The sequence below is a fragment of the Leucopleurus acutus genome, assembly GCF_964270905.1.
Source record: "Leucopleurus acutus genome assembly, chromosome: 2".
Taxonomy (NCBI): Eukaryota; Metazoa; Chordata; class Mammalia; order Artiodactyla; family Delphinidae; genus Leucopleurus; species Leucopleurus acutus.
Window position 1 is genome coordinate 69,806,706 of NC_139143.1, and position 25,819 is coordinate 69,832,524.

The 25,819-nt window shown below is 46.0% G+C and overlaps 2 protein-coding genes and 1 pseudogene across 3 annotated transcripts in view; 1 reads left to right on the plus strand and 2 right to left on the minus strand.

The window, feature by feature from the left end:
- Positions 1-19,956, minus strand: part of STYXL2 (serine/threonine/tyrosine interacting like 2) — a gene marked incomplete at its 3' end in the record, with an annotated part of 33,289 nt that extends 13,333 nt beyond the window's left edge. The window contains exons 1-2 of the mRNA XM_082832672.1: positions 19,844-19,956; positions 697-791 (exon numbers count right to left, since the gene is read on the minus strand). Coding sequence (XP_082688798.1) covers positions 697-791; positions 19,844-19,953 — 205 coding nt within the window. The 5' untranslated portion in view covers positions 19,954-19,956. The remainder of the gene's footprint in view (positions 1-696; positions 792-19,843) is intronic.
- LOC309957584 (dnaJ homolog subfamily C member 14-like) lies at positions 12,469-14,582 on the minus strand (annotated as a pseudogene). The gene has a single exon. The product of its transcript is annotated as a dnaJ homolog subfamily C member 14-like (transcript).
- A 3,593-nt stretch (positions 19,957-23,549) lies between the features above and the next one.
- GPA33 (glycoprotein A33) overlaps positions 23,550-25,819 on the plus strand; it is a gene marked incomplete at both ends in the record, with an annotated part of 45,043 nt that continues 42,773 nt past the window's right edge. Inside the window, one exon of the mRNA XM_082832680.1 lies at positions 23,550-23,592. Within this exon, the coding sequence (XP_082688806.1) occupies positions 23,550-23,592 (43 nt within the window). The remainder of the gene's footprint in view (positions 23,593-25,819) is intronic.

Genomic DNA, 25,819 nt, shown 5'->3' on the forward strand with positions numbered 1-25,819 from the left:
CCAAAGGCCAGGTGGGCCCAGTGTAATTAACAGGACTGCCTTATCTCACCCCACCCATCCGGAGTGAGAGACACCAAGTGCAAAGGGAGGAGGAGAAAGGAGAGGAACGAAACTGTGAAAGATTATTGGCCCAAAATTGATTAGAAAAAAAAAAAATCCATCCAATTGGAATGAGTATCCTTGAATGAAATGTAGTACGTTTTCTGTTCTAAATATTTTTGTGTAAATATTAACATCTTTTGCCACCCCACCTTTCCTTACCTCCTCCCCACTCATATTTCAGTTTAAAAACCATCTTTAAGCACTAGTGGAAATGCAGATTTAAATCTAGACATCCCTTTGAACAGAACTCTCTGGATGCCATTTCTTAGGCTCTCAGGTCTGCATCTCTGGCATAAGCCACCGCAGGGCCCCTGAGGTTAACTGAAAAACTGAATGAGGGGCCCTAGGGGCAGATTGGAGCTGCCTCCCAGTCTGTTGCCTAGAGAACTGTGCACACTGAGGCATAATAATTTCCACCTCTGTCCCATGAATGTTGATGAGGAGGGCTTGGAGGAACTGCCTTCTTTGGGTCCGCTCCTCTTAATGTGATGGGAAGCGTGTGAGAAGCACATTGACACCTTCCAATGACCCCCCTCCGAGAGTCTCCAGATGACCCTTGGACTCTCCCTCCTCCCACCCATCTGATGGCATCACCTTCATTGATGATCTGTTTAGCTGCAACAGCTGAGGAGAGGTGAATGGGCTCCATGAAAATGCTTTCTGTTTCTGCATCTGAGACCATTGAGTACCTAAAAGAGGAGGATATTCACGTGAGATGACTCTGGGCAGCATCTGAATGGGAGGCAATCTTTTCAGATAAGAAACCTAGGTCCGATTATAGCCACGAGTGGAAAACAATGAGATAAAGGGAATGCCTTCCTAAGTTTAGGGAACCTAAGAATGCAGAGTACTGGGTATGCTATGGCTTAGTTGCCTAGTTATTTTTAGACCAGAGTTGTAACCTTGATGTTTAATGACGTGGTAGCCTGGGTTGTGGAGGGAAGAGATTGGGGAGAACTCACGCTGATGTGGCTTCACTTTCTTTGTGTGTTCCTACTCTTGGACGTACTGCTGCTCCCTTTTCTTTTCTTGTCCCTGCTCCTCTGTTATCAATACTGTAGGATGTCCCTAACTGGGCTTCCAGCAGGGTCCTGCTGGATTGGTGGACTGGGTAGGCTGCCACCATTCCTTCCATGCCCCGTATCTTCTCCCTGCTTAAAGGGCATGGGCTGATGATGATGAAGGGCTGACACAGCACTGAGGGAAACATAAATATGCGCTCAACTGCACAGTCCTGATTTTGAACACAAGAAATCCAGGATCAGCCTAAGCCCAGGGATGCAATAGAGTAATTTAGGTAAATGTCAATTTCCCGGAAAGAATTCAGCAGAGGTGTCCAAAGGGATCTTTGAGGATCATGGTGAATCAAGGGCATAACCAAGGGTTAGGACCATACTACAGTGGTGGGTGCCCTCCTCCCCAGTGGGTTCTCCTCTTTTCCAGGTGTTGTGGTGAGCTTTGGGTCTTTTTTGCTTAGTCTTTCCTTTATGTCCAGAGAGGATTAAAAAAAGGCGAGAGGACTTAATGGATACTTTTTTTTTCCCCAAACAATTCCATCATGCCCCATTCGTTTTATAGTCAAAACTTCCCTGCACCTCATCCCCTAGCAATCACTGATCTGTTTTCTTTCCCTATAGTATGGCCTTTTCCAGAATGTTAAATAAATGAACCTTTATTTAACCTTAAATAAATGAACCTTTATTTAACCTTTCCAGAAGGTTAAATAAATGGAGGTTAAATAAATGAAATAATACAGTAGTCTTTTGGATCTGGCTTATTTCACTTTGCAAAATGCATCTAAGAGTCATCTCTTCTATTGCATGTTCTTATTGCTGAATAATATTTCATAATTATAAAATAATAAAATATAAAATTATAAATATAACCATAATTTTATAAATTTATAATTTTATTAATAGATTATTATTTAATAAATTAAATAATAATTTTATATTTTATAATAATAAAATATAAAATTATACAATAATAATTTGGTCCTTCTTATTGCTGAATAATATTTCATTTCTTAGGCACCTCACGCTATTGTTGCCATCATTGTCACATTGCCTTGAGTCAAGATTGTGTATTCCAGAGGAAAACATGACACACACACTGCTGATTTGGTAGTAGTTTGGATGCTGGTTTTCTTCCTCAATCTGCCTGAAACTATTTACTTTTCAGAGTCCTCAAACAGCTGCTGTAGCCTTCTGTCCAGATTTTATAAGGGCAATCCATGCGAGAGTCAAGGTGGAGGGTGTGTTTGCCGTCTTACCGAGAACTAGAAACTTGTCCATTATCGTTTTGCTTTTAAAAGTCGTAAGTCAATGTGTTTCCTGACCCTTGTAATTGACCTATTTTATCTCTGTGGAAACCTGTAGGATCTTCTTTGGTTTGCAGTGTTTAGAAATTTCCCAGTGATGTTCCTTGGTCTGTGTTCTTCCACTGTGTTGGGTATGGATACCATTTTTTTTTCTTGTAAATTTATTTATTTTACTTATTTTTGGCTGCGTTGGATCTTCGTTGCCGCGCGCGGGCTTTCTCCAGTTGCGGCGAGCAGAGGCTGCTCTTCGTTGTGGTGCGCGGGCTTCTCATTGCGGTGGCTTCTCTTGTTGCAGAGCACGGGCTCTAGGCGCACGGGCTTAGCTGCTCCGCGGCATGTGGGATCTTCCCGGACCAGGGCTCAAATCCATGTCCCCTGCATCGACAGGTGGATGCTTAACCACTGTGCCACCAGGGAAGTCCAGGATACCATTTTTTTAAAAGATTCTTTTTTTATGTGGACCATTTTTAAAGTCTTTATTGAATTTGTTACAATATTACTTCTGTTTTATGTTCTGGTTTTTTGGCCACAAGGCATGTGGGGTCTTAGCACCCCGACTACGGATCGAACCCACATCCCCTGCATTGGAAGGCAAAGTCTTAACCACTGGACCGCCAGGGAAATCCCTGGATACCATTTTTGAGTGCCTTTTATAAATTTAATCCTGACAAAACTCCCATAAAGTAGGTATTATTATTCCTGCTTTAAGGTGAGGAAACTGTGGCTCAGAGAGGTTAACAAAATTGCCTGAGGCAGTAAATAAGTGGCAGGGCTAAGTTGCAAAAATAGAGCAGTGCTGTCTGAGTCCAGTCTTCTCTCCACACAATACACTGATACCATTTCGATTGGAAAGGGGAGGTGAGTTGGTTGGTGGAAGAAACCCCAGCTGGATCCCCAGGCCCAACATAGACTTTGACAGAAAAGTACTTAAAGAATACTTGTTGGAAGCATAGATGGATGGATGGATGGATTGGGTTGAGTTGAGTTGAGTCCAGCTGAACTGAATGGAGCTAACTTGGAATTCGATAAGCTTAGTTGAATTGATTAGCAGAATAATTCCCTTGTAGTAGGCATCCACATCAGATTTCCCCCTTGGGAAAATGATGTGATCAGAGCCAGCAAGGCTATGAAAAAAGAAATGTCTTTGACAGAAAAAAGGAGTAGCCTATGACTCTAACCAGGACGTGGCTAGACCTGCCCATGCAGGTCAGCACAATGTTGTATCATCATTGGTAGTTCCTGAGGGATTTCCAAGAGCAGTTGTGTCAGATCATTCCCGATCTAGCCCGAGTACTCCTTGTGACCAGAAGATGCATTTTCAAAAGCATGACCGGGGAGTGAGGGTGAATTAAGGGTGAGGTTTGTGAGATAATATCCTTGGATACTAAAACTAGAGAGCTTTTTAGAGGTCTGGTTGCTTGGTAAAGGTAATAAAGAATAGAACACCTGGTTGGGGTGTACACAAGTTCTATAAAGGTACAGCTTAGGTAGTCTTATTTATCCCTGTACCTCCAGCATATGGAAGGTGAGTAACCAGGCAGGTTTTGATGACTGAGTGAAATGTGAGTGGACAGATGGGTATATGGATGAACAGATAGATGGCTGGATGAATGGACAGAATTCTAGGTACCAGGCAATGTGTCCACATATCACCTTGGGGATCAAACTTCATGGTCTCCAAGACCCTGCAGTCTCTGGCCCCTTTCTACTCTCCAGCCTCAGCTTGCACTGGCTTCCCTCGGGCTCACTCCTTTCCAGTATACTGGTCTTCTTTGGCTTCCCATCCCCACCAAGTTTCCTTTTGCCCAGGCACTTTGCAGAAGTCCATTTCCGCTGCCTGGATGGTCAATCCTCCTCTGCCTCACCGATCATTCAGATCTTAGTTCAATCATCATTTCTTTAGGGAAGTCTTCCTTGATCTCCACCTCTCATTGCACCATATACCTTTCCTTTTTTTTTTTTTTTTTACGGTACTCGGGCCTCTCACTGTTGTGGCCTCTCCCGTTGCGGAGCACAGGCTCCGGACGCACAGGCTCAGCGTCCATGGCTTACGGGCCCAGCCGCTCCGCGGCATGTGGGACCTTCCCGGACCAGGACACGAACCCGTGTCCCCTGCATCGGCAGGCGGACTCCCAACCACTGCGCCACCAGGGAAGCCCCATACACCTTTCCTTTATGGCACTTCTATTCGATGTAACTTTACATTTGTTTATGAAATAATTTGATAAATTCTGTTTCCTATGCAAGACTATACCCTCTATGAGGCAGAGACCACACCTTCTTTATTAGACTCATTAAACCACATCTGTGGCAAAATAGTCTTAGGACTTTTAGGGTATTTTGTGAGCTGTTGGGTTCCCAGAACCTAGTTTAATGTCTGCTTAATAGATATTTTCTGATTCACTGACTGAATTTGTCCTCAGTACAGTACCACATTTAAGGGAATGTGGCAGGTACACTAATTACAACACAACGGTATTTATCAAGTATTTGCTACTGGCTCACCATCTTACCGGGCTGCCGGTAGCAAACCCAGGAGCAAATCCAGGGTCCTGGCTATGTTCTGTCCATGCTCACTCTCTGCCCTTCTGAGGCAAAGATGTATACAATCTCGGAGGCCTATATTGGCAATTAGGAATTTTTTCTTATGGTAGCCCCACATCTTTGACACTCCTCGAATAGTAGTCTATGTCCATTTCCCTTGAATCTGAGTGGTCTCTGTGACTGCTCTCACACAACAGAATATGATGGGAGTGACACAGCCAGTGTCTGAACCTGAGCCTTAAGGGCAGCTCCCTGCTTCTGGCTCTCAGTGCTCTCTCTTCGGAAGCCCTAAGCTGCCATATTAGAAGTCAGACGACACCAACCACCCCAAGGCCACCAAGCTGGAAAGGCTGTTGGTCAACACTCCCTGCCAAGCTCCCAGCCAACAGTCAGCCATGCGGGTGAGCCTCTTAGAGTGTCATCCTTCACCCCTTGGGCCACTCCAGCTGACACTACGTGAAACACAGACAAGCTGCCCCGTCCTGTCCAAATTCCTACCTATAAAAAGGGGAGCAAAATAAAATTATAGTCTTAAGTCATTACGTTTTGGGGTCATTTGTTACGCAGCAGTAGATGACAGCAGCAACGCTATTCCAAGTGAATTCTGAGCAAATGCTAAGGCACTCTTCTCCCTGATAGTAATACAGAACCTAGTAAATAATCAGTGACAGACCTCAATTTGTTGCAATTGGGAGGTAACAACAAAATAATACCAATATGAATGTAAGTCCCGACAATAGTGTCGGGATAGTGTCAGACCCTGGGGATATTCTGGGCCCAGGATTCAGGGCAGTCTCAGCTTTAAAATATCAACATTTCATAACACTAGAGTCAGAGCCTGAAATTTTATATAAATGTGAGCCACACTTCCATTTCAACAATATTTATTAAGGGAGTTTTATTCTTTGATTTATTAATAATTAATATTATTTATACTATCATTAATAAAAATAATTATTTTGTTTCTTAAGGGTCATTTAAAAATGAGGTTTGGCAGGGGGAATCAAAACAAAACCCTGAAAGGGTAATTAACCAAGAACTCTCATGTAACTATGGGGATGATAAGGGCTTCCTCCTGGCATGGCCCCTCACTTCTCGCAGAGGTCAGTTTTCTTTGTTCCTCTGCAGGCCTCCAGGGCTCTCCCCTGGAGGAAGTTACAGGCACAGACTGAAGAGAGATACAGAAGTCCTCACCTGTCAGGTGTACAGAAAGACCCGAGCCAGAAGTCAGCAGATGGTGTCCCCTGGGGTCCCCACCTGGTTCTGTCTTTCTGTGAGCCTTTGATCCTGCCATTTTCCCCAAACAGCATCGACTTCAGATTGTGTGGATTTGGTTTTACATGACAAATACCGGGAACTGATAACCTGTCCTGAATATACCTAAACTCTGAGGCTGTAAGTTTGATAGGGGAGAATATGAAATTAAAATCTGAAAATAAAAATGGTGGGGAAACATCCTTCCTCCTTGGTGGTGGTAAAGACTGAACCCCAGCTCATGGGTCAGTGGATCTGAGAAATCACATTTGAAGACCACCCAGTACACTTTTGAGAAGTTGGAGGTTTTCATTCTTTTTTTTTTTTTTTTTTTTTTTGTGGTATGCGGGCCTCTCATTGTTGTGGCCTCTCCGGTTGCGGAGCACAGGCTCCGGACGCGCAGGCTCAGCGGCCATGGCTCACGGGCCCAGCCGCTCCGCAGCATGTGGGATCTTCCCGGACCGGGGCACGAACCCGCGTTCCCTGCATCGGCAGGCGGACTCCCAACCACTGTGCCACCAGGGAAGCCCGAGAAGTTGGAGGTTTTAAGATTGAGAAAAGAGGGTGGGTTAAGATCATATGCCCTCCGCAATCCCACACTGCATCTGTTTTGGCTGCTGATGCAAAAATGCGAGCAACAGTAAACTCAGCTCAGCATCCTCCAGTGTTGAAGGTAGAATGTAAATTCTGAGCGCTTTTATGAGTTAACCTGTTATGAGAGTAGGAGATGTAAACCTGATAGTCCTAAGACTGTTTTGCCAGAGACATGGTTTACTGAGTCTAATATAGAAGGTGTGGGGATAGGACCTGAAAGGACCCGGGTGGACAGCAATGTCCCAGCGGCATTGAGAAGCTGCTCTTGTTTTCCACCGAGAAGCAGAATTGCAGAGAAAGAGAGGAGGCAGGAGGGTAAGATCTGGACAAGTGGGCCTGTTTATATTTGCAAGGTCAGTGAGACAGTGGCCCTAGAGGTTTTGATTTATGACTCTGTCTGTGCTTCCACCCGCATGCCTGAGATGGCGTGTGATGACACACCGTGATTGGAAAGCAGAAAGGACTGGCTGTTCAAAAAGACCGGCAGGGAAAGAAAGGCTCTAGGATCGATATATACCTCATCATAGGATCATGAAGCAGCAGCTAAAAAGCCTTGAGGGTGAATTGAAAAGAAACAATAAAGCAGAGTTTGATGGACTTCCTAACCAAGAGCAGAGACGGGGGCAGCTTTCTTTAAACGTGTGTTTTTCAAAATTGCAGACTGTGACCCATTAGCGTATCATAAAATCAATGGGTCGCGCCTAGCATCTGGCAAAAAAAAAAAAAAGAAAGAAAAGAAAATAGAATAGAGAATAGCACCATCATTGTAAAGATAGGTATAATTTTGTGAAACCTTTTAAAAATTTACACATACCTATACGCGTATGCTCTGAGTAAATGGTATGTCCCTCTGTGAACTACAGTTGGCAAAGTTTGAAAGCCAGTTCTTTAAACCAGTTGCCAGGTGGTCAAGACCCAGAATGGAGTGGAATTGGGGTCCTTCAACCCAGCCGCCCTGACAGCCAATCACTTCCTTTCAATGAGTCCCTTGGAAATGAAATGGAGGCAGAGGCCCAGGAGGGGGTCTTTCTTGATTTGGCTTTTGCAAAAAAGGAACAGGTTTCTGAGCTTCAGTAGAAGTGACCACACAGGTAAAGTTCAGGCTCCAAGGAAGGAGAGAAGTCAGTTAAGCAAATCGATTTTTAGCAAGCTGCTTCCAGCAGGCTCCATGAAAGAGCTAAGGCAGAAAAATTTTCACGGAAAAAGAAATATAAAAGAGAAAGGGTGTGTGGGAGGAGCCATTTTCCAAGGACATACAGTGAGGACACACAGACCTGACACTACATGCCCCCATCTCCTGCCCCACTGCCACCATCAGGCACGCAGACCCCGTGAGAACAAAGGCAAGCAGAGCACAGCTAAGGATCTTTGCTGAAGGTGGAAGGGAAAATGCTATCAAGAGAGGTGGCCTCCCCAGATCACCAAGGCGTTCTAAAACACTGCAGAGGCTTGAAAAGTTCAGATCTGAAGCCAGAGCAAGAAATGGATTTTTGACTTGGAAAAAACGAAAGGAAAACAGAAAAACATTCTTCACACCAGAAAAAGAGAAGATAAAGAAGTTTGATCCTTTATTTGGAGAGGAAGAGAAAACTGGTCGTAGCTGAGGAGGAAGAGAAGAGGCAGAGGTAGGTTTCAGACCAGCTGTATGGGAGGGCTTGTGGGGCAGAGGCTTCCTATAAGGGAGGGAGGCCTGTCTGGGGGCTGGTTTGCATCACAAGCACACTGACACTTTAAACTGTGCTCATCTGGGTTACTGGGGAGGTCTGATGGAGGTTAAGTGGCCCCACTGGATAGGGGGTTTTGCACTTTAATGTTAACTCATGAATTACCTCGGGAAATTTGCCTCCTTGGGAGAGGATGAATCTCTAGCTGCAGGTGTTCCTCCAGAGAGAGTGACTCACAGCAGCTAGGTTTGAATTTAAGGTGTTTGAGGTCAGTGCCTAAGTCAGGCAAAAATGAAGACTTGACACCGCTATCCACTGTCTACACCCCTTTCTCAGGTCCTTAATTCACCCTAGGATGAGATTTACAGATGATGCTGGAAATGTTAAGACTCCCTGCCAGGACAGCAAACACACTTCATCCCCTGACTAACTCTGGTTGATTGGCAGTGGCTGTTTGTAGCACTGGGTGGACTTTTGCAAGGCCCTATCCTGGTTCCACGGAAAAGAATACAGTTATATTGCTCCAGGGCTGGGTCTAAAGTTATAGTGATTGAATGGTGGCCCTGTCAAAGATATGTCTCCCAGAACCTGTGAATGCAAGCTTATTTGGAATAAGGATATTTCCAGATGTAATTAAGTCAAGGACATTGAGAAGAGATAATCGTGGATAGACCATAAATCCAGTGCCAAATGTGACTTCAGGAAGACACAAGAGGGAGGGAGACACAAGAGGGAGGAGATATGGGAACGTATGTATGTGTATGGCTGGTTCACTTTGTTATAAAGCAGAAGCTAACACACCATTGTAAAGCAATTATACTCCAATAAAGATGTTAAAAAAAAAAAAGACACAAGAGGAAACAGAGAAGAGATGGCCACATGAAGACAGAGGCAGAGGTTGGTGTTACGCCGTCACAAGCCAAGAAACTCCCAGAGCCAATAGAAGCTGAGACACAAGGACAGAGTCTTCCCTGGAGCCTTTGGAGGGAGGGCGTCCCTGCCAACACCTGGATCTCAGACTTCTGGCCTCCAAAACTGCGAGAGAATATCTTTCTATTGTTTTTAAGCCACTCAATTTGTGCTACTTTGCTACCGTAGCCCTAAGAAGCTAGAACTGAGAGTCTGCTGGTGGGATATTTGCTGACTCAGTGCATAATTCAATTTTAAAAAGGCTCAAGCCTTTAGCTAAAGAGATAAAACAAGAAGGATGGAATTGCAGGCACTTACTAAGTACAGGGAGGACTGTTCAGACTTGGGTAATGATCAATTGCTCAGAATACAGTATTTGCTTGTGGCAGAATTAGAGAAACATGATGTTTGAACTACAGTGTGTGGGACTCTGGTGAAATAAAAATTTCTTGATGAATTACCGAAAAGAAATCGTTGTCAAATATCTTTCTCTGGAAGGAAAAGGGGAGAGAGTCACCATTTATTAAATACCTACTATGCCTATATATTATAATAATGTATGTTATATTTTTATGTAATATATATTATAGATAATATATGTTATCTTATATTGTTTTATTTCTACTACTGGGTAAAACTGGTATTCCAATTTTATGACTAACTTATGTAAGCTCTCATGGCTAGTAAGTGGGAGAGCAGAGCTGACCTTGATTTTGGCCTCAATTACAACATTTACATTCTTCCACGTCACATCACCATACTGCCTCCTAGAAGAGAGCTTTATTTCTCTTTTCATACCTTTAAAAAACCCCACAGCTTTATTTGAGGTATAATTGTTATACATGCAGCACATATTTAAAATATGCAGATTGGTAAGGTTTGACATAAGTATCCACCTGTGAAACCATCACCACCATCAAGATTGTGATAGCCATCATCCCCCCAGAGTTGCCTCATATCCCTTTGTGAGACCTCCCTCTACCCACTCCCTGCCTTGTACTGCTTAGTACAACCGCTGATCTGCTTTCTGTCACTACAGAGATTCATTTGCATTTTCTAGAATTTTCTGTAAATTGAATCATATGTACTCTTTTTTGTCTGACTGCTTTCATTGAGTGTAATTATTTTGAGATTCATCCATGTTGTTGTATGAATCCATAATTCATTCCTTTTTACGGCTGAATAATATTCCAGTGAGTAAATACACCACAGTATATTTATCCGTTCACTTGTTGATGGACATTTGGGTTGTTTCAGGCTACTACAAATAAAGTTGCTATGTACATTCATGTACAAGTCTTTATATGGACATAGGCTTTCATTTCTCTTGGGTAAATACCTAGGAGTAGAATGACTGAATCATATAGATACAGGTGTGTGTTTAGGGAGCTGTATGTTTAACTATTAAAGAAACTAACAGTTTATAAAATGGTTGTACGATTTTACATTCCCACCAGCAGTGGGATTGTTCCAAGTACTCCGCATTCTCACTAATGTTTGATAGGGTCAGTCTTTTTAATTTTACATATTCTAATAAGTATGTATGTAATAGTACCTCAAGGTGGTTTTCATTTGCATTTCCCTAATGACAAAGACTTTTGAGCATCTTTTCATGTGTTTATTTGCCTTCCATGTATCTTCTTTGGTGAAGTATCTGTTCAAATCTTTTGTCCATTTTTTTTTTGCAGTACGCAGGCCTCTCACTGTTGTGGCCTCTCCCGTTGCGGAGCACAGGCTCCGGACGTGCAGGCTCAGCGGCCATGGCTTTCGGGCCCAGCCGCTCCACGGCATGTGGGATCCTCCCGGACCGGGGCACGAACCCACGTCCCCTGCATCGGCAGGCGGACTCTCAACCACTGCGCCACCAGGGAAACCCCGAGATTTTTTTTTTAAATGTATATTTTGGATACGAATTCTTTATCAGATATGTGATTTGCGATTTTTTTTCTCCCAGCCTGTGGGTTATCTTTTCATTTTTAAAGATACTGTAGACTCAATCATCTGGGCTGGCTTCAGCCTGGTTCTGTGTAATGCAGTGGGATTGATTGGATGATGACTCAAAAGTCAATGCAACTGTTTATACCTCAGATTTTATGATGATTATTGCAGGAAGGGATAGTCCATGAAGTGTTACTGTGTGTTTGCCTTCCTTAAAAATTTCTGAAAAGGACTAGCCAATTTGGGATCAGCTTCTAAAAACGAGTTGCTAAGGAGTATACTGTACACAAACCGAGAAGGACATCAAAACCGATAGGATTCAGGAAGAGTCACTGGGAACCCAGAGAAAAATTTGATCTGTATGTGGGACCATGCTTTTAGCGAGCTCAGCATGTAAGTGGGGCTTTCAGGTTGAGCCTGTTTTTGTCTAGGAAGGGGACTGGCAGCTGGAAGGGCTAAGGACTGAATGCTATTAGAAAGTCTCTATTAATAAATGCTTTCATTCTTCGGCAGGCTCACTTTACATGCAACTCTGACACCAGCAGAATTGGTCGTCCTGCAGTGACCCGCCTTCCACCTTCACAGCCGGCTCTCACTCACTGAGTGCCCTCCCCAACCAATAGTCTGAGCAGCTCAATCACCTCGAAGTGATAGGCACTTAATAAAATGCCTAGTCCCTAGGGCAGTATTCAAATCATATACCAGACTTTATTTATCTAGCCTACTGTTAATTGGACAGTTTATCATGTTGTTTAAACATTCTATATTCTGTTTTTTTTTTTTTAAGAGGGGGCAAAGTGTCATCTGCTGTAGAAGCAAAAGACAAGACAAAGGCATACAGACCCCAGGGAAATGCCCAGTTTCCACACTACTATGGGAGAGATCCTCCAGCACAGGTCCTGGCCCTAGGTTCTTTGTTCTAGCCACCCCCTATTTCTCTGGTATTGTCAGAAGACAAGATTCAGTTCCCGGGTGCTGGTAGAAGAGAGAGAGAGGTTCCAGAGCTTCCTGTAAGTACTGAGTGAACAATCTGAGCTTAAAATTTTCCCTTTTTTAAATATTTAAAAATAAATCAAACTCCATCCTGTGCTGTACACAGCCCTTTTGACTCCCTGACATTGATTTGAGGAAACAGAAGGGGTGTCAGCGCTGGAAGGGCCTCGTCACTTTCTCCCGCCATTTCGGTTTGGCTTCTCCCTTGGGTACTGTGCTGTTGGGCTTGGAGGCTGCAGTGGCCCCAGAGCCCGGCTGAGGAGCTGCAAAGAAGTTCCCTTTGGACATCTGGCCTGGGGGTACTTGAAAGATCCAGCTCAAGAAATCCTGAAGGTCAGCAGGAGGGGCACCTGGGGTAGCTCCCTGCCTCCCACTGGTGCCTGGCATCCATGAACCAAATGAGATGTGATAGGGGACTCTGCGGGTATCTGGGGAGATTCCCACACGCTGGCATCCAGCCCACTCTGTGACGTCATACACATTTCCATCCATCAGCGCAAAGCAGGTGATCTTGAGGCCCAACATGCCCCAAAGCCTCCTTCCTCAGCAGGATGCAGCCTGTTACACTCAGCACAGTATCTGGTGCTCTCAGGTTCCTGGTCCATTTCAAACTCCTATGCGCTCCCTGGCAACGGCTGCACATCATAGTATTCATTGCGTCTTTGAGGTCATCCTGCAGCTTGGACAGAAACTCATTCACTGACCGGCTCAGCTCATTCTCTGCCATTCGCCTCCTCTCATATTCCTTCCATCTTTCAGGGTTGCTGACAATGTCCCAAGCTGCCCGCAAAACCTTGACGGCCTCCTCAGCCCGGGGATGATGATTTTTGTCAGGATGAACCATCACTGCCGGCTGCCTATAGGCCTTCTTCAGTTCAACATCCGAGGCTGTGGCTTCAACCCCCAACACATGAAAAGGGTTTAGCTCATCCTCAGGAAGCCCAGCCATGGTCCACAGTCGAGCCACTTCCTCTTCAGGCTGGCAGTAGCGACCACTAGCTACAGGTGTATTCTCCTGCCTATTGGTCCTCTGCTTGACCCAAGGCAACTCCAGCCAACCCCACTGAACTATTCTTACCAGCTGCTGTCACGGCCTGCTATCTCTCAGTAGAATCAGGCTCCACTGCCAGGTGGGAGAAGCCAGCCAAGAGAAGAGGCTTTACCCCTCCAGCCTAACTGGTCACTCGGTCCTACCAGAAACCGCCAGCCCAACTGTAGACAGCCCAAAAAAAGGGCCAAAGCACCCAGTAGCCTAAGAAAATGGGTGAATAGCGCTGCCCCATAGGAAAACCCTTGGCTCAGAAACTGGAACATCACCTGGCCCCCACCCCCCAGCCGCCCTGCCCAGACTCCCACCCAGACCCAAAATAGGTCCAGATCACTGCCTTTCAGCTGCCTGCATGCATAGATGAGATGGCCACAAGTTCCCACGTACTCCCCACTAATACCAGCAGTTCGATCGGCCACCAGAAGCCTGCCTGTCCAAGCTGACGCAGTTCCTCTGCCCCCCACAATTCCAGTCCTCTGCGTTTATCTGTCCAACTCCATTTCCAACCCAGCTGACGTCGACCAGGGGATCTGGGATCGCTGTGTCCACCCTCCCGAGTATCCTCCTTGGCTGGAACGCGGTGCCGTTGTCTCCGGGCTGCAGGTTTCTTTCCACTGGGCACACGTGAAAAATCACTGGGAAACTTAAGAGGTTCCTCTTCCAACTCTTCGTCTTCCCCCAAAGCTGGAGAGGTACAACGCTGGCAAAAGTTGCTAGAAGATCTATCTCCTCTCTCAGAGTAAGGCCCTTCAGGGGTTCCAGGGGTTCCCTGGCAGTTACAAGCAGGTGGAATGGAAAGAAAAGAAGGGTTCCCATCCTCCTGGTACCCAGCCTCATTCTCTCTTGAGAGTTCCTGGTCCACTCCTGACTCTTCTGAAGATACCTCACTCTGATCAGGGTCCTCTCCATCCCTAGGGGGTCCTGGACCCCTTGGAGGGCCATGGCTTGGATCTGACCAGTGGACTGGATTTGGGAGTTGTGCGTACTTAGGACTAGAGTGCGCTGTGAGGCAGCGGGTACCATTAGGGGCAGGCCCAGCCGAGTCCCTGAGTCCTGAGAATGCAAGTATTTCAGGGTCCACAGAGGGTCCTAAAGTCCTGAGGGAGACACCACCACCGTGGTGGGCTCCACACAACCCTCCTTCTCCGGGGTGCTTCTGGGCCATGACCCCAGGGCTTCCTGAGGATTTTAGGTCACAGCTATCATGGTAAGCTCTGATGCCGAAGAGCAGGGGCGGCTACAAGAGCAGCTCCCCCGGCTCCGCCTCCCGTTCACTCTCTCTAAACATTCTATATTCTTAATGACTGTTAGCTGCTAAAACATTCTAGTATTAGTACTTCTCTTCTGGTGCACATATGTACTTACTTCTGTTAGGTATGTATCAGGAGTGAGACTGCTGGGTCATAGGACAAGGATGTGTTTAGATACTATGAAATAGTTTTCCAAATGGTTATACTAATTTGCACTCTTACCATCAATGAACAGGAGAGTCCTGATTGTTTCACATCCTCGTTAATGTTTGCTCTTGTTGGTCTTTAAATTTTAGGCAGTCTGACAAGTATGGAGTAGTATTGAACTGTGGTAAATAGCATTAGTATCAAATAATAGTATAGTATCAAATTCAATAGTATTTAATTTGAATTTCTGCTATCCATATATTTCAATATATCCCATCCAACTTTCTCTCTTTAGAGTGTCACCTTGATACTTCTCCAATAGAGTGGTGGAGCGGCCTATGCTGCCTCCTTTTGAACTTTTGTGGTCCTTCATGTGACTTCTAAAGCTAGGTCATGAAAATCAGTGCACTTCCATCCTTCTCTCTTGGATGCAAACTCTTGGAATTTCTACTGTATATTTTTGTTTTTAGTGATTTCTAGCTTAATTCTGCAAAGGTCAGAAAACACTTTTTGTATGATTTCAAGCATTAAAAATTTGTTGATATACGTATGGCCCAGCGCATGATCTTTTTGGTAAAAATTCCAAGTACACGTGATAAGAATCTATATCCTGCAGTTGCTGGGTACATGTTCTATAAATGCCAATTAGGTTAATTTTGTTTATTGTTTTGTTTACATATCTTATATTCTTGATGATTTCTTTTTTTTTTTGCCTCATTTTATCAGTTGCTGAGGTTATGTTTTTAAAAATGTACATTTGGGCTTCCCTGGTGGCACAGTGGTTGAGAGTCCGCCTGCCGATGCAGGGGAAACGGGTTCGTGCCCCGGTCCAGGAAGATCCCACATGCTGCGGAGCGGCTGGACCTGTGAGCCATGGCCGCTGAGCCTGCACATCCGGAGCCTGTGCTCCGCAACGGGAGAGGCCACAGCAGTGAGAGGCCCGCGTACAGCAAAAAAAAAAAAAAAAAAGTAAAAAAAAAAAAAACAGCCCTGCCTGGGCTTCCCTGGTGGCGCAGTGGTTGAGAGTCCACCTGCCGATGCAGGGGACGCGGGTTTGTGCCCGGTCCGGGAATATCCCACATACCGCGGAACGGCTGGGTCCGTGAGCCATGGCTGCTGAGCCTGCGCGTCCGGAGCCTGTGCTCCACAGCCGTGAGAGGCCCGCGCACCGCAAAAAAAAAAAATAAATGTACATTTGACTAAGATTGTGAATTCTAATTTTTTCTTCAGTTCTGTCAATTTTTTGCTTTACGTATTTTGAGGCTACTTTATCAGATCGTAGAAATTTAAAATGAATATATCTATTATATGGTGAATTGAACCTTAAGTTATTAGGAAACATCCTTCTTTGTCCTCAGTAGTGCTTACCCTAAAGTTTTCTTTGTCTTATATCAATAAATCACTTCACTGGCTTGCTTTCCTTTAGTGTTTGAGATTATGGCGGCTGTTACTTTCCAAAGTTGACCACGATGGATCCCATCCCATGTGCTCTCTTTACTCTGTGACCTTGATACTCCTTCAGTGGAATGGTGGAGACTATGTTGCCTCCTTTTGAACCTTTGTGGTCCTTCATGTGACTTCTGAGGCTGGATCACGAAAATCAATGCACTTCTGTCCTGTTTTCTTGGAATTTAGCTCCCAGGCTCTGAGAAAGCCCACACTGGCCCACAAGGAGAGATCATATGGAAGGACCATGTTAGGTGTTCAGGCCAATTGCCTAGCTGAGGTCCTGACGCGAAGTGCCAGATATATGAGGATACCTCTATGACACCAGTCCCCAGCTGCTGAGTCACCCCCAGTCTCCAAGTCTTTCCAGCTGAGGCCCCAGACATCTTGAAGCAAACAAGCCACAGTACTGTGCCTTGTCCAGGTTCCAGACTGTGAACATAATACAATGGTTGTTTTATGCCACTAAGTTTTGAAGTTATGAGTAATAGTAACCAGAGCAGTGTAGTATAAGTTTTCTATCCTTTGTTAACCTTTGTACATCTTTATTTTTAAGGTGTATCTCTTGTAAAAAGTGTGTAGGCTTGTAAAAAAAATTGTCTGACAATTTTTTTCTTTTAATTGCAATATTAAGTCTATTTATGCTTAATGTAATTACTTATATATTGGGGTTTAAATCTTCCAACCTTCTATTTTCTTATTATTTGTTATTCTTTTTCTATATTATTTTTTTCTCTCCTCTCTTGACTTCTTCTGGATTGATTATATATTGTATTATTGCATCCTCCCCTCATTAGCTGGTTGGCTGTACATTCTAAATAACTTTTAACAATTATACTAGAAATTACAAATGCATCCTGAACTTCCCTCTCAAATGTAAAGTTTCAGATAGTCTCTCAAGATAGCTGTCATTAAACTGAGAGTGAAACATGTAGACAAGAAAGCAAAGAAATAAATTAGGATTGAAGATGATATCTATGGGAAAGAACTATGGGTGTGGTTTCTGGCACATGGAGTTGTCTGGTCTCTGTAGATCAGAAACCAATTAAGTTTTTGAAGAGATCACATTTTCCAAGAAACCATGAGACTTAAAAAGCCTTTAAAAAAAAAAAGGCCTTTGGGTGGTATAAACCTTAAAACAGCCCTTGGACCCCCAAGTTTCCATAAGCAGGACAAGTCTGTAAAAGCTATACAGCCTTCAAGGAAGACACCCTCTCCAACCTCGCTTCAGATGTGGCTGTGGAGAATAACAGACAAGGAAAAAGCCTCAGGGGATGAAGCTGGAAGCCCCAGAGAACAGCAGACAAAGGAATTCCACCCCAAGGGCCACATCAAAGTCACAGCTAGGAGGTCTCCCCACTTCTGGGGCAAAGACACTCAACAGCCTCATTAATTATATGGGCCGATGGCTGCTGTATCTCCCACTCCTCCTTTGATCCTATGGGAGTTTTGTTTTTGTTTGTTTCTTTGCAGTCATCCTGGTCAGACCAAGAGGAGCTGCATTCAGCCCTGTGAGGGAGGAGGCATACCCTCCAGAGAACCTAGCCTTTGAACTTTGCAGAAGTTGGTAAATGGGATTTGGGGCTGTCTCCCTGGGGAGGCAATAAGCGTGCTCTATGAGTGGGATTAAAGGAAACACGAATATTAACTGCCTAAAGGGGTTACTGGGGCTGCGACTGCTGTGTATTAACAAACCCACTTCTTTTCCCTGGGCTCAGGGTCCTCATTTCCCGTCCTCCCTTACAAGAAAGCATGGCCTTGCTGAGGTCCAGCCAATGGAATACGAGCGGAAGCAAAATGGCCGTTTTCAGGCCTGGCCCATAAAATCCTCCCGAGAGATTTTTCGTGCACTTCCCCATTTTGTCTTGGTGCTGACGAACACAGTGACTTTAGAAGTCGGGCCTTAAAATGGAGGATCTATAAGATAGAAGGAGCCTCAGTTCCTGAATCACTGCTCGGGTACCTGTTCTGAAATGTATTTGAGTGAGAAAGAAATGTCCATTTGCTATTACAGCTGGCGTTACCCTAACTACTACACGAAGCCATCGCCTACCCTGACTGACCGCACACTACCTCTGCCTTGTCTGGGAGTGTAGAGAGGGAAGGGCTACATTTTAAATCTCTCAATCCGGGGCTTCCCTGGTGGCGCAGTGGTTGAGAGTCCACCTGCCGATGCAGGGGACACGGGTTCGTGCCCCGGTCCGGGAAGATCCCACATGCCGCGGAGCGGCTGGGCCCGTGAGCCATGGCCACTGAGCCTGCACGTCCGGAGCAGGCTCCGTAACGGGAGAGGCCACAACAGTGAGAGGCCCGCCTACCAAAAGGAAAAGAAAAAAAAGGTTTAAATCTCTCAATCCTCACAGTTTTTCTAAGTAGAACATAAGGCTCAATTTTAAAGTAAAAGTCCCCAAGCTCCATTTGGACAAAGTGCCTTGGCCCCTGGGTGATGAGCAGCCCTTGCTCCCATTTCACTCCAAAGGGGAAGCCTGTTTGAGTCCTGAGAAACAGGAGCCAGCAAGACCCCAGGAGGCATGAGGAAAAGAAAAGTCAAGCAGAATCAGAGCTATTCTGATGTAACCTTACGTTGAGATATTCTGAGTCTTTGCTTCCCTTTTTCTAGGTAAGGAGGCATAGACTCAAGAATTAAAGTGGTTCTTCACATAAATTTGGTGACAGAGCTAAGATTGGAAGTCAGATCCCCTACTATTATTTATGGCAGAAGAAAAAGCATAGGCACATACACTACTGCTTTCGCAGGCAATTAAGCATTTCTTTGATGCCTTACGATTTTTCTTAAAATTTTACACAAATTTTTCATTCTACGTCATCATATATCCTCAATGATTTTATGTAAAAGAAACTTTAAAATTACTTGTCACAGAATAAAAAAGACCCTCCAGGAAGATGCATGTGGTCATCTACCCCTGGGCACACTGCCACTTACCCCCAGGCATGCACAAATCCCAGTTTGAAAGACACAGCTTGATCACAGATACAAAATTATCTTAGTACTACGATCTGATGTCTTAGGGTCCTCTTCCTGTCCTGATGCGTTCTCTTATCTATGATCTATGGTCTACCCTTCCCTGCTGGTCCAGTGGTTAAGACTCCGTGCATGGGTTCGATCCCTGGTTGGGGAACTAAGGACCCACATGCCGCAAACAAACAAACAAACAAACAAAAAACAGAAAAAATAAAGCAACTATGATCTGTGGTCTACCATCCCCATTTCCAACCTCAGTTCTAGGAACTCAAGCACTATCGTCCAGGGAGAACTGCCAGACTCCTGCTCATCCTTTGAGGTTCAAGTCCAGCATCACCTCCTCCAGGAAGCCTCCTATGACAATTCCAAGCCCAGGTGCTCCTTTCCCTGCCCGCCCCCACTCACCCCCACCCCACCACTAGACCCTAGGCATGCTAATCCTAGCACTTACCATGCCATGTTGCAGTGTGTTTGTGTGCATGTTTGCTTCCTCCAGAAAGTATGACACATAAAAAGTACTCAACAATGTTTGCTGAATGAGTGAATTTAAGGTGGTGGCTGCAGGCTCCCTGGGGCCCACTTGTCATCATGCTCCCTAGCCCACTCCCGCCATGGTTGGAGGGCTGCAGAACTCAGCAAGTGCACACTTACTGGCTGGGGGAGGGGCTCCGGAGGTACCGAGCCTGCACGGCTCTCATATTGGCTTCGTCCTCTTCACTTGGGACTACCTGCTCCTCTTCTGGGTCCCCACTTGTTGCCATGACAGCCTGTCAGCCCCTGTAGGTTTGGCATGAAAAGGGCAGTTAGAAAACCTGATTCTGGAGGTTTTGTTGGGGGAAAGGGTGTGTCAGTGATGTCACCTCAGTGGAACTAGGAATGGGAAAGTCACCACATGTTAATAGCCTGGTGGGGAGATCACCCATGAGGAAAACCCAGTCAGACTTGATCCAGCTACTGTTATCAGGACACCAAGATGCACACCCCAGCCGGCCGTGTAAACAGCCCACCTTGGAGTCGCAAGATTTAAGAAGTGGCAACTTGGCTCCTTCCACAGATGCCAGCAAGAAAGCAGTGAGGCGAACCAGAAATTTGCCTCTCTCTCTCCCTCTCTCTCTCTCATACACACACACACACACACACACACACACACACACATCTTTTGTCTTTACCGGGAAGATGCCTTCTTCAGCATCTCTAACCAAGGCCACAGGAGCCACTACCTTTGGCTCAGGCGCCGTCCCACAGCCTATTAAGGAATACGAGATCCCCCAGGACCCGGTCCCAGGCATGGCTGGGCCCTGACACTCAGGGCAGAGCTGCTGCCCCTCTGTTTGTAAGTCCTGGGCTCACAGGACAAAATGAAGGGAGAAGCACACTCACCGCTGATCTGCCTGTATCTCCACACCAAGGGGCAGCCACCCAAAGGCTGAGGGACCCAGACGAAATGGCCAGAAGCTCCGACCAGTGAGAGGGACCGACCTCCCCTCTCCCGTGCTCCTTCTCTGAGGGGCAGGACAGCTGTTCACAGGAAACCCTAGCCAGCTTCTAAATTTAGCTTCTGGTCCCACAGCCTGGCAGATCTCTGGGAGGAAGGAATGCAGGCTCAGGACCCAGACCCGAAAGCAGGCCCCACTTAACTCTTTCCCTCCTGCCTGGTTTTCTGGACACTGACATGAGCAGCAGAGTTGGGAGAGGTTCATTCTTCGTAGACAGAGAGGCCTAAAGAAAAAGTTTGATTTGGGCTCTCTCTCCATGCCTTCCAGCCTGGGGCCGCTCTTCAAAATGCTTCCTGAAGATAATCTAAAGCCAAAGATCTAGGAGCGTACATTAAATTGTACTTTAACCCCATGTCAGCAGAGAAGGGGTTGGAAAAAAAAACACCAGATATATGGAATGGGGAGGGTCCTCTGATAGATGTTGGGAGAGCAGCGTGGTGAGACTAAAGGGTAGTCATTTCCTGTGACCAGGGCTCCATTTCTTCGGACAGAGATGACTCTGGATACTGAACCGGACAGCTGTGCTCCCCTTCCACAACCCCTGCCCCGCATTCACCTCCCATGGTGATGGTCAATTGGCGACCCCGGGTGATATAAACTTTCCATAAGCTTCTCAAACTTCAAATGCGCTCACAGCCCACCCTACTCCACTACACCAATTCCCACCATCATTACGATCAAAGCAAAGTCCAATAACCCAATAGTTCACTCCCTCACCCCGCACATTCTCTAATGACCCCATTCCTCCATCCATCCATTCAGCCATTTGTCTACCCATTCACAAGTATCCACTGATATCTATTTGCATCAGGCTCTATACTTGATCAAAGTTAGTAAGACACACAATTACAGGCTTAAAATGGTGCTTCTTCCCAGCCAGGTGGAATAATGCTTGGCACAATGACAATTGGCTGAATAAATGAATGAGCTCACAGTTTATTAGGAGGGATGAGACACAGACCAAAAATAACTCAGGCAGAAGGCAGAATGTAGTTAGTTAGTATCCCAAGAGAGATCCAGGGTGCTGTGTGAGTTCAAAGGAGGGAGAGAGCCCTTTTGGCTGAAGAAGTCAGGAAAGGCTTCATGAAAGAACAGATAATATATGAGCTGGGCTTTAAAGCACATGTTGGATTACAACAGCAGATATGGTGGGGGGAAGGAATTCCAGAGGGGTTGGCATGGAAAAAGTTTTGGGGTAGCAAAACTTAGTTTCATATAGTGGTTAGAGCTTTGAAGAAAGAAAACAGGGTTGTGCGCAGAAACTTGGCAAAGTCGGGATGGGGGCTCCTTTGGGTAGAGTGGTCCAGGAAGGCATCTCTGAGGAGGCACGTGGCATCACCAATGGCCAAACCCCTGTCCTGGGTGTCACATAGGGCCTCAGTGAGTGTCTGTTGAAGAGTGGAAGAATGACCACAACTGAGTAACCATGGGAGTTCAATTCACCTCCAGCCTTCAAGGTTCCATGAAGATGAAAGGTGGTATGAGAAAGAGGTGAGATGAAGGAGGGAGGGATGGAGAGTGGATGGGAATGGGGCAGGGGACTGAAGGGTGGCATCAGTCAGGGCGAGGCTTAAGATGACAGACCCTCAGGATAGGGAAGAAGAAGGTGGGTGGGAGGTGGGGGAAAGATGGGAGCCAGCACACCTAAGAGAGGCAGCAGATAAAGAGGGGACCACACAGGAGGAGAGAGGACAGAGGGCTTCTGTCTGCTTTATACCCTTTAAACCCTTACTCACCACCCCGGAGAACCCATTTAACTTCTTTGAGACTTAGAAGCCTGTTTGTAAAATAGAGAATCATAATACTCATTTCGTTCTGATCTCCCAGGTCTAAGGTGGAACCCCTTCCACTGCCTCAATTTCATTATCTATGTCATTTCCCAGGTAATGCTCCCCATAGCACTGGCACTCTTTTTTTTTTTTTTTTTTTTTTTGCGGTACGCGGGCCTCTCACTGTTGTGGCCTCTCCCGTTGCGGAGCACAGGCTCCGGACGCGCAGGCTCAGCGGCCATGGCTCACAGGCCCAGCCGCTCCGCGGCATGTGGGATCTTCCCGGACGGGGCACAAACCCGCGTCCCCTGCATCGACAGGCAGACTCTCAACCACTGCGCCACCAGGGAAGCCCCTGGCAGTCTTTAAGTAGTGTGACCAGCCATCCCAGTTTGCCTGGGATGGACACATTCCTGGGACATAGGACCTTCTGTTTTAAAACTGGGAGAGTTCCAAGCAAACTGAGACAAACTGGTCACTGTATTTCTGACTATCTTGATTGCTTGTATACTATCTTCCTCCCTGACCAGATTAATAGTTCTCTGGGGGTAGAGATTTCCAGTCTTCCTCATGACTGTGTCTCTAGCGTGGTGGTGAGGTAGACCGTAAGGGAAGTAGATTAACAGATCGTATTATGCCTTGAAGTATTTCAGCAATTGTGACTAACACCCTTTTTTTATTGGCTTTGAAACCCTTCCTCTGAGATCATTTCCCTTCATATTACGAGGCAGCAACTTCCTGTCTCTTATAGGTGAAGCCCACGTGATAGTGAGAAGCTCAGGACTTTGCCCACCTGCTAGGTGGAGAGAAGGCAGGAGAGGTAACTGAGAAGGTGGAGAACGTTCCTTTTGGGGCCTTTGGTGAAGTGGGTGGAGCAGTCCACTCCCACAGGTGAGCTCACCTGTCGGTCCAGCCGAGGGGTGGGCCACGGGGGCCAGGCTGGGCAAAGATAGACAGGAAGGGAGAAACCACAGGGATCGAAGTCCGGACTAGGCCAGAGGCTGTCGTAGCTTTAACCAGTCAGCCCAGACTGGTTAAAGTCAGGGGCCCACCAGCGCCAGGCTGGACTCGGGGCAGAGAGGACGCAAGACCATGGAGGGGAAGATGCAGCCTGTGCTGTGGGTGCTCTGTGCAGGTGAGTAGTGCCCAGGGGTGGGCGAGACAGGGGCTGAATGCTGAGGGTCTCCCAGAGTTCCCCCAGGGAGGGCCTCCAATGACACAGTTGTATTCCTGCTGGGCAGAATGACACGTCTGTCGTTCAAAAAGCAGGTTCCGGGCCAGCGCCCAGAATCAGAATGTTTTTTATTCTCATATTAGTAAATAAAATTTCAGCCCATTTCTGGAATTCATAATACTCTCAAAACAATATTTTCTGATCCCAGATCAGATCATCAGATCAGACATACGATCTGACAATTGGGACAAAAATATTTAAAATCAGGGTTGTCCCAGAAAAGCCAGGATGTGTGGATCCAGGATTTGTGTTCACTACCTGAGATTTTAATCATTGCCTTAAAACCAGAGAGAGAGGCAATGGTAAGAGTGATAACATCTGTTATCACATATAGGAAAACTGAGGCAGAGAAAGGCTGCAACTTACCCAATATCATCTACAGAGCAAGAGAAGACTCAAACCCTTCGAAAAACAGCCAGTTAGAAATAGAACGACCCTTTCCAAAGGCCAAAGCCCTTTAGCTCTCTTAATACTCTGGTCATTGAAAACTCAAAACATGGGGAAACCCCATGGAAACCCCACAAAATAAAAACCAGACATTCGCTGATGTAATGGTAGACTCCAAATCAAGTGCTAAATAGCAAAGTCATTGCGTGAGGACCCACAGAGTGCTAAGGGTTAGGATGGAGGTCTTGGCGTTAGAGTCCTGGGCACCGACAGGAAGTAGAATGAGCAAGGAAGTTGAGAGATGGGGGTTGGGGGGATTTTAGGACTATCTTTTTTTTTTTTTTTTTTTTTTTTTGCGGTACGCAGGCCTCTCACTGTTGTGGCCTCTCCCGTTGCGGAGCACAGGCTCCGGATGCACAGGCTCAGCGGCCATGGCTCACAGGTCCAGCCGCTCCGCGGCATGTGGGATCTTCCCGGACCGGGGCACGACCCGTGTCCCCTGCATCGGCAGGCGGACTCTCAACCACTGCACCACCAGAGATGCCCTAGGACTATCTTTAATTCAGCGTGTTTGAACATGCTGAGAATCTCATCAGCTTGCAATTTATTTATTTATTTTAAAATTCAGCCACATTTTACATCTAAACAGATTATTTCTCATTGAATGAAAGATTCTTTAAATTCTGTGGTGCTTTACAACTGGCAAACTTTCACACACACGATTTCATATAATTCCATAATAACCCTTTTTTTTTCTCCTACTCCAATCTTGCCCCTCTCCTCTTCCTTCACCCCACTGGTAACCACTAGTTGGTCCTCTATGTCTGTGCATCTGCTTCGTTTTTGTTTTATTCACTAGTTTGTTGTATTTTTTAGATTCCACATGTAAGTGATATTATACAGTACTTGTCTTTCTCTGTGTCAGCTTGCGATTAGAAATTGTTGTGGGCTTCAGGGATCTGGCAAAACTGGGGCATGTCGAATCCAAGTTCGTGTGCCCCATGCACAGTGAAGCCAAACAAACCGAAATGTCGGGAGCAGAGAAAGTTTTATTGCAAGGGCAGTGCAGAGAGAACAGGTGGCTTATGCTCAGAAGAACCAAACTCCCCAGTAGGTTTCAGGGAAGCATTTTTAAAGGCAAGGTGAGGGAGGGGAGTCACAGGGTATGTGAACAGCGGGTGCACATTTCTCTGATTGGTTGATGGTGAGGTAACAGGATGGTGTCACAGGGGTTAACATCACCAATCCTCAGGCTCCAATAGGGCTGGGAGCTTCATACTCATGGTCATCCAGTACTTAACTTCTTCCATTTTCTGGGGGTTTTAGCAACTGTAAAACAACTCAGGAAATGTGCATCAGATACTGCTATCTAGGTACTTCAGGGAGGAACTAAACATTCTGTGACTGCAGTATAGATGATTTACTATTTAAATTCTTACCAGTTCTCCTGGTCCAACTGCTATTTTTGCATTAATTCCTGATCCAGATTTTTGTGACTCAGGGGAGGTGTGGGAGACGAAAGCTTTTCTACAAACAAGAGACAGGCAGAGGACATGGGGAGAGGAGTCTGTCCTGGGAAGTCCCCATGGAATCCTGCTTGGTTACAGGAAGAGGTGAAGAGTTCTACCAGGAAACTTGGGAGCCCCAAGGGCTGGGAAGCAGAATGGAGGAGGGTCTGAGTTAGAGCTCACTTTTCAGCTCCTACAGGCAAGCCCCAGGCCAGCTGGCCTGCCAGCCCAGG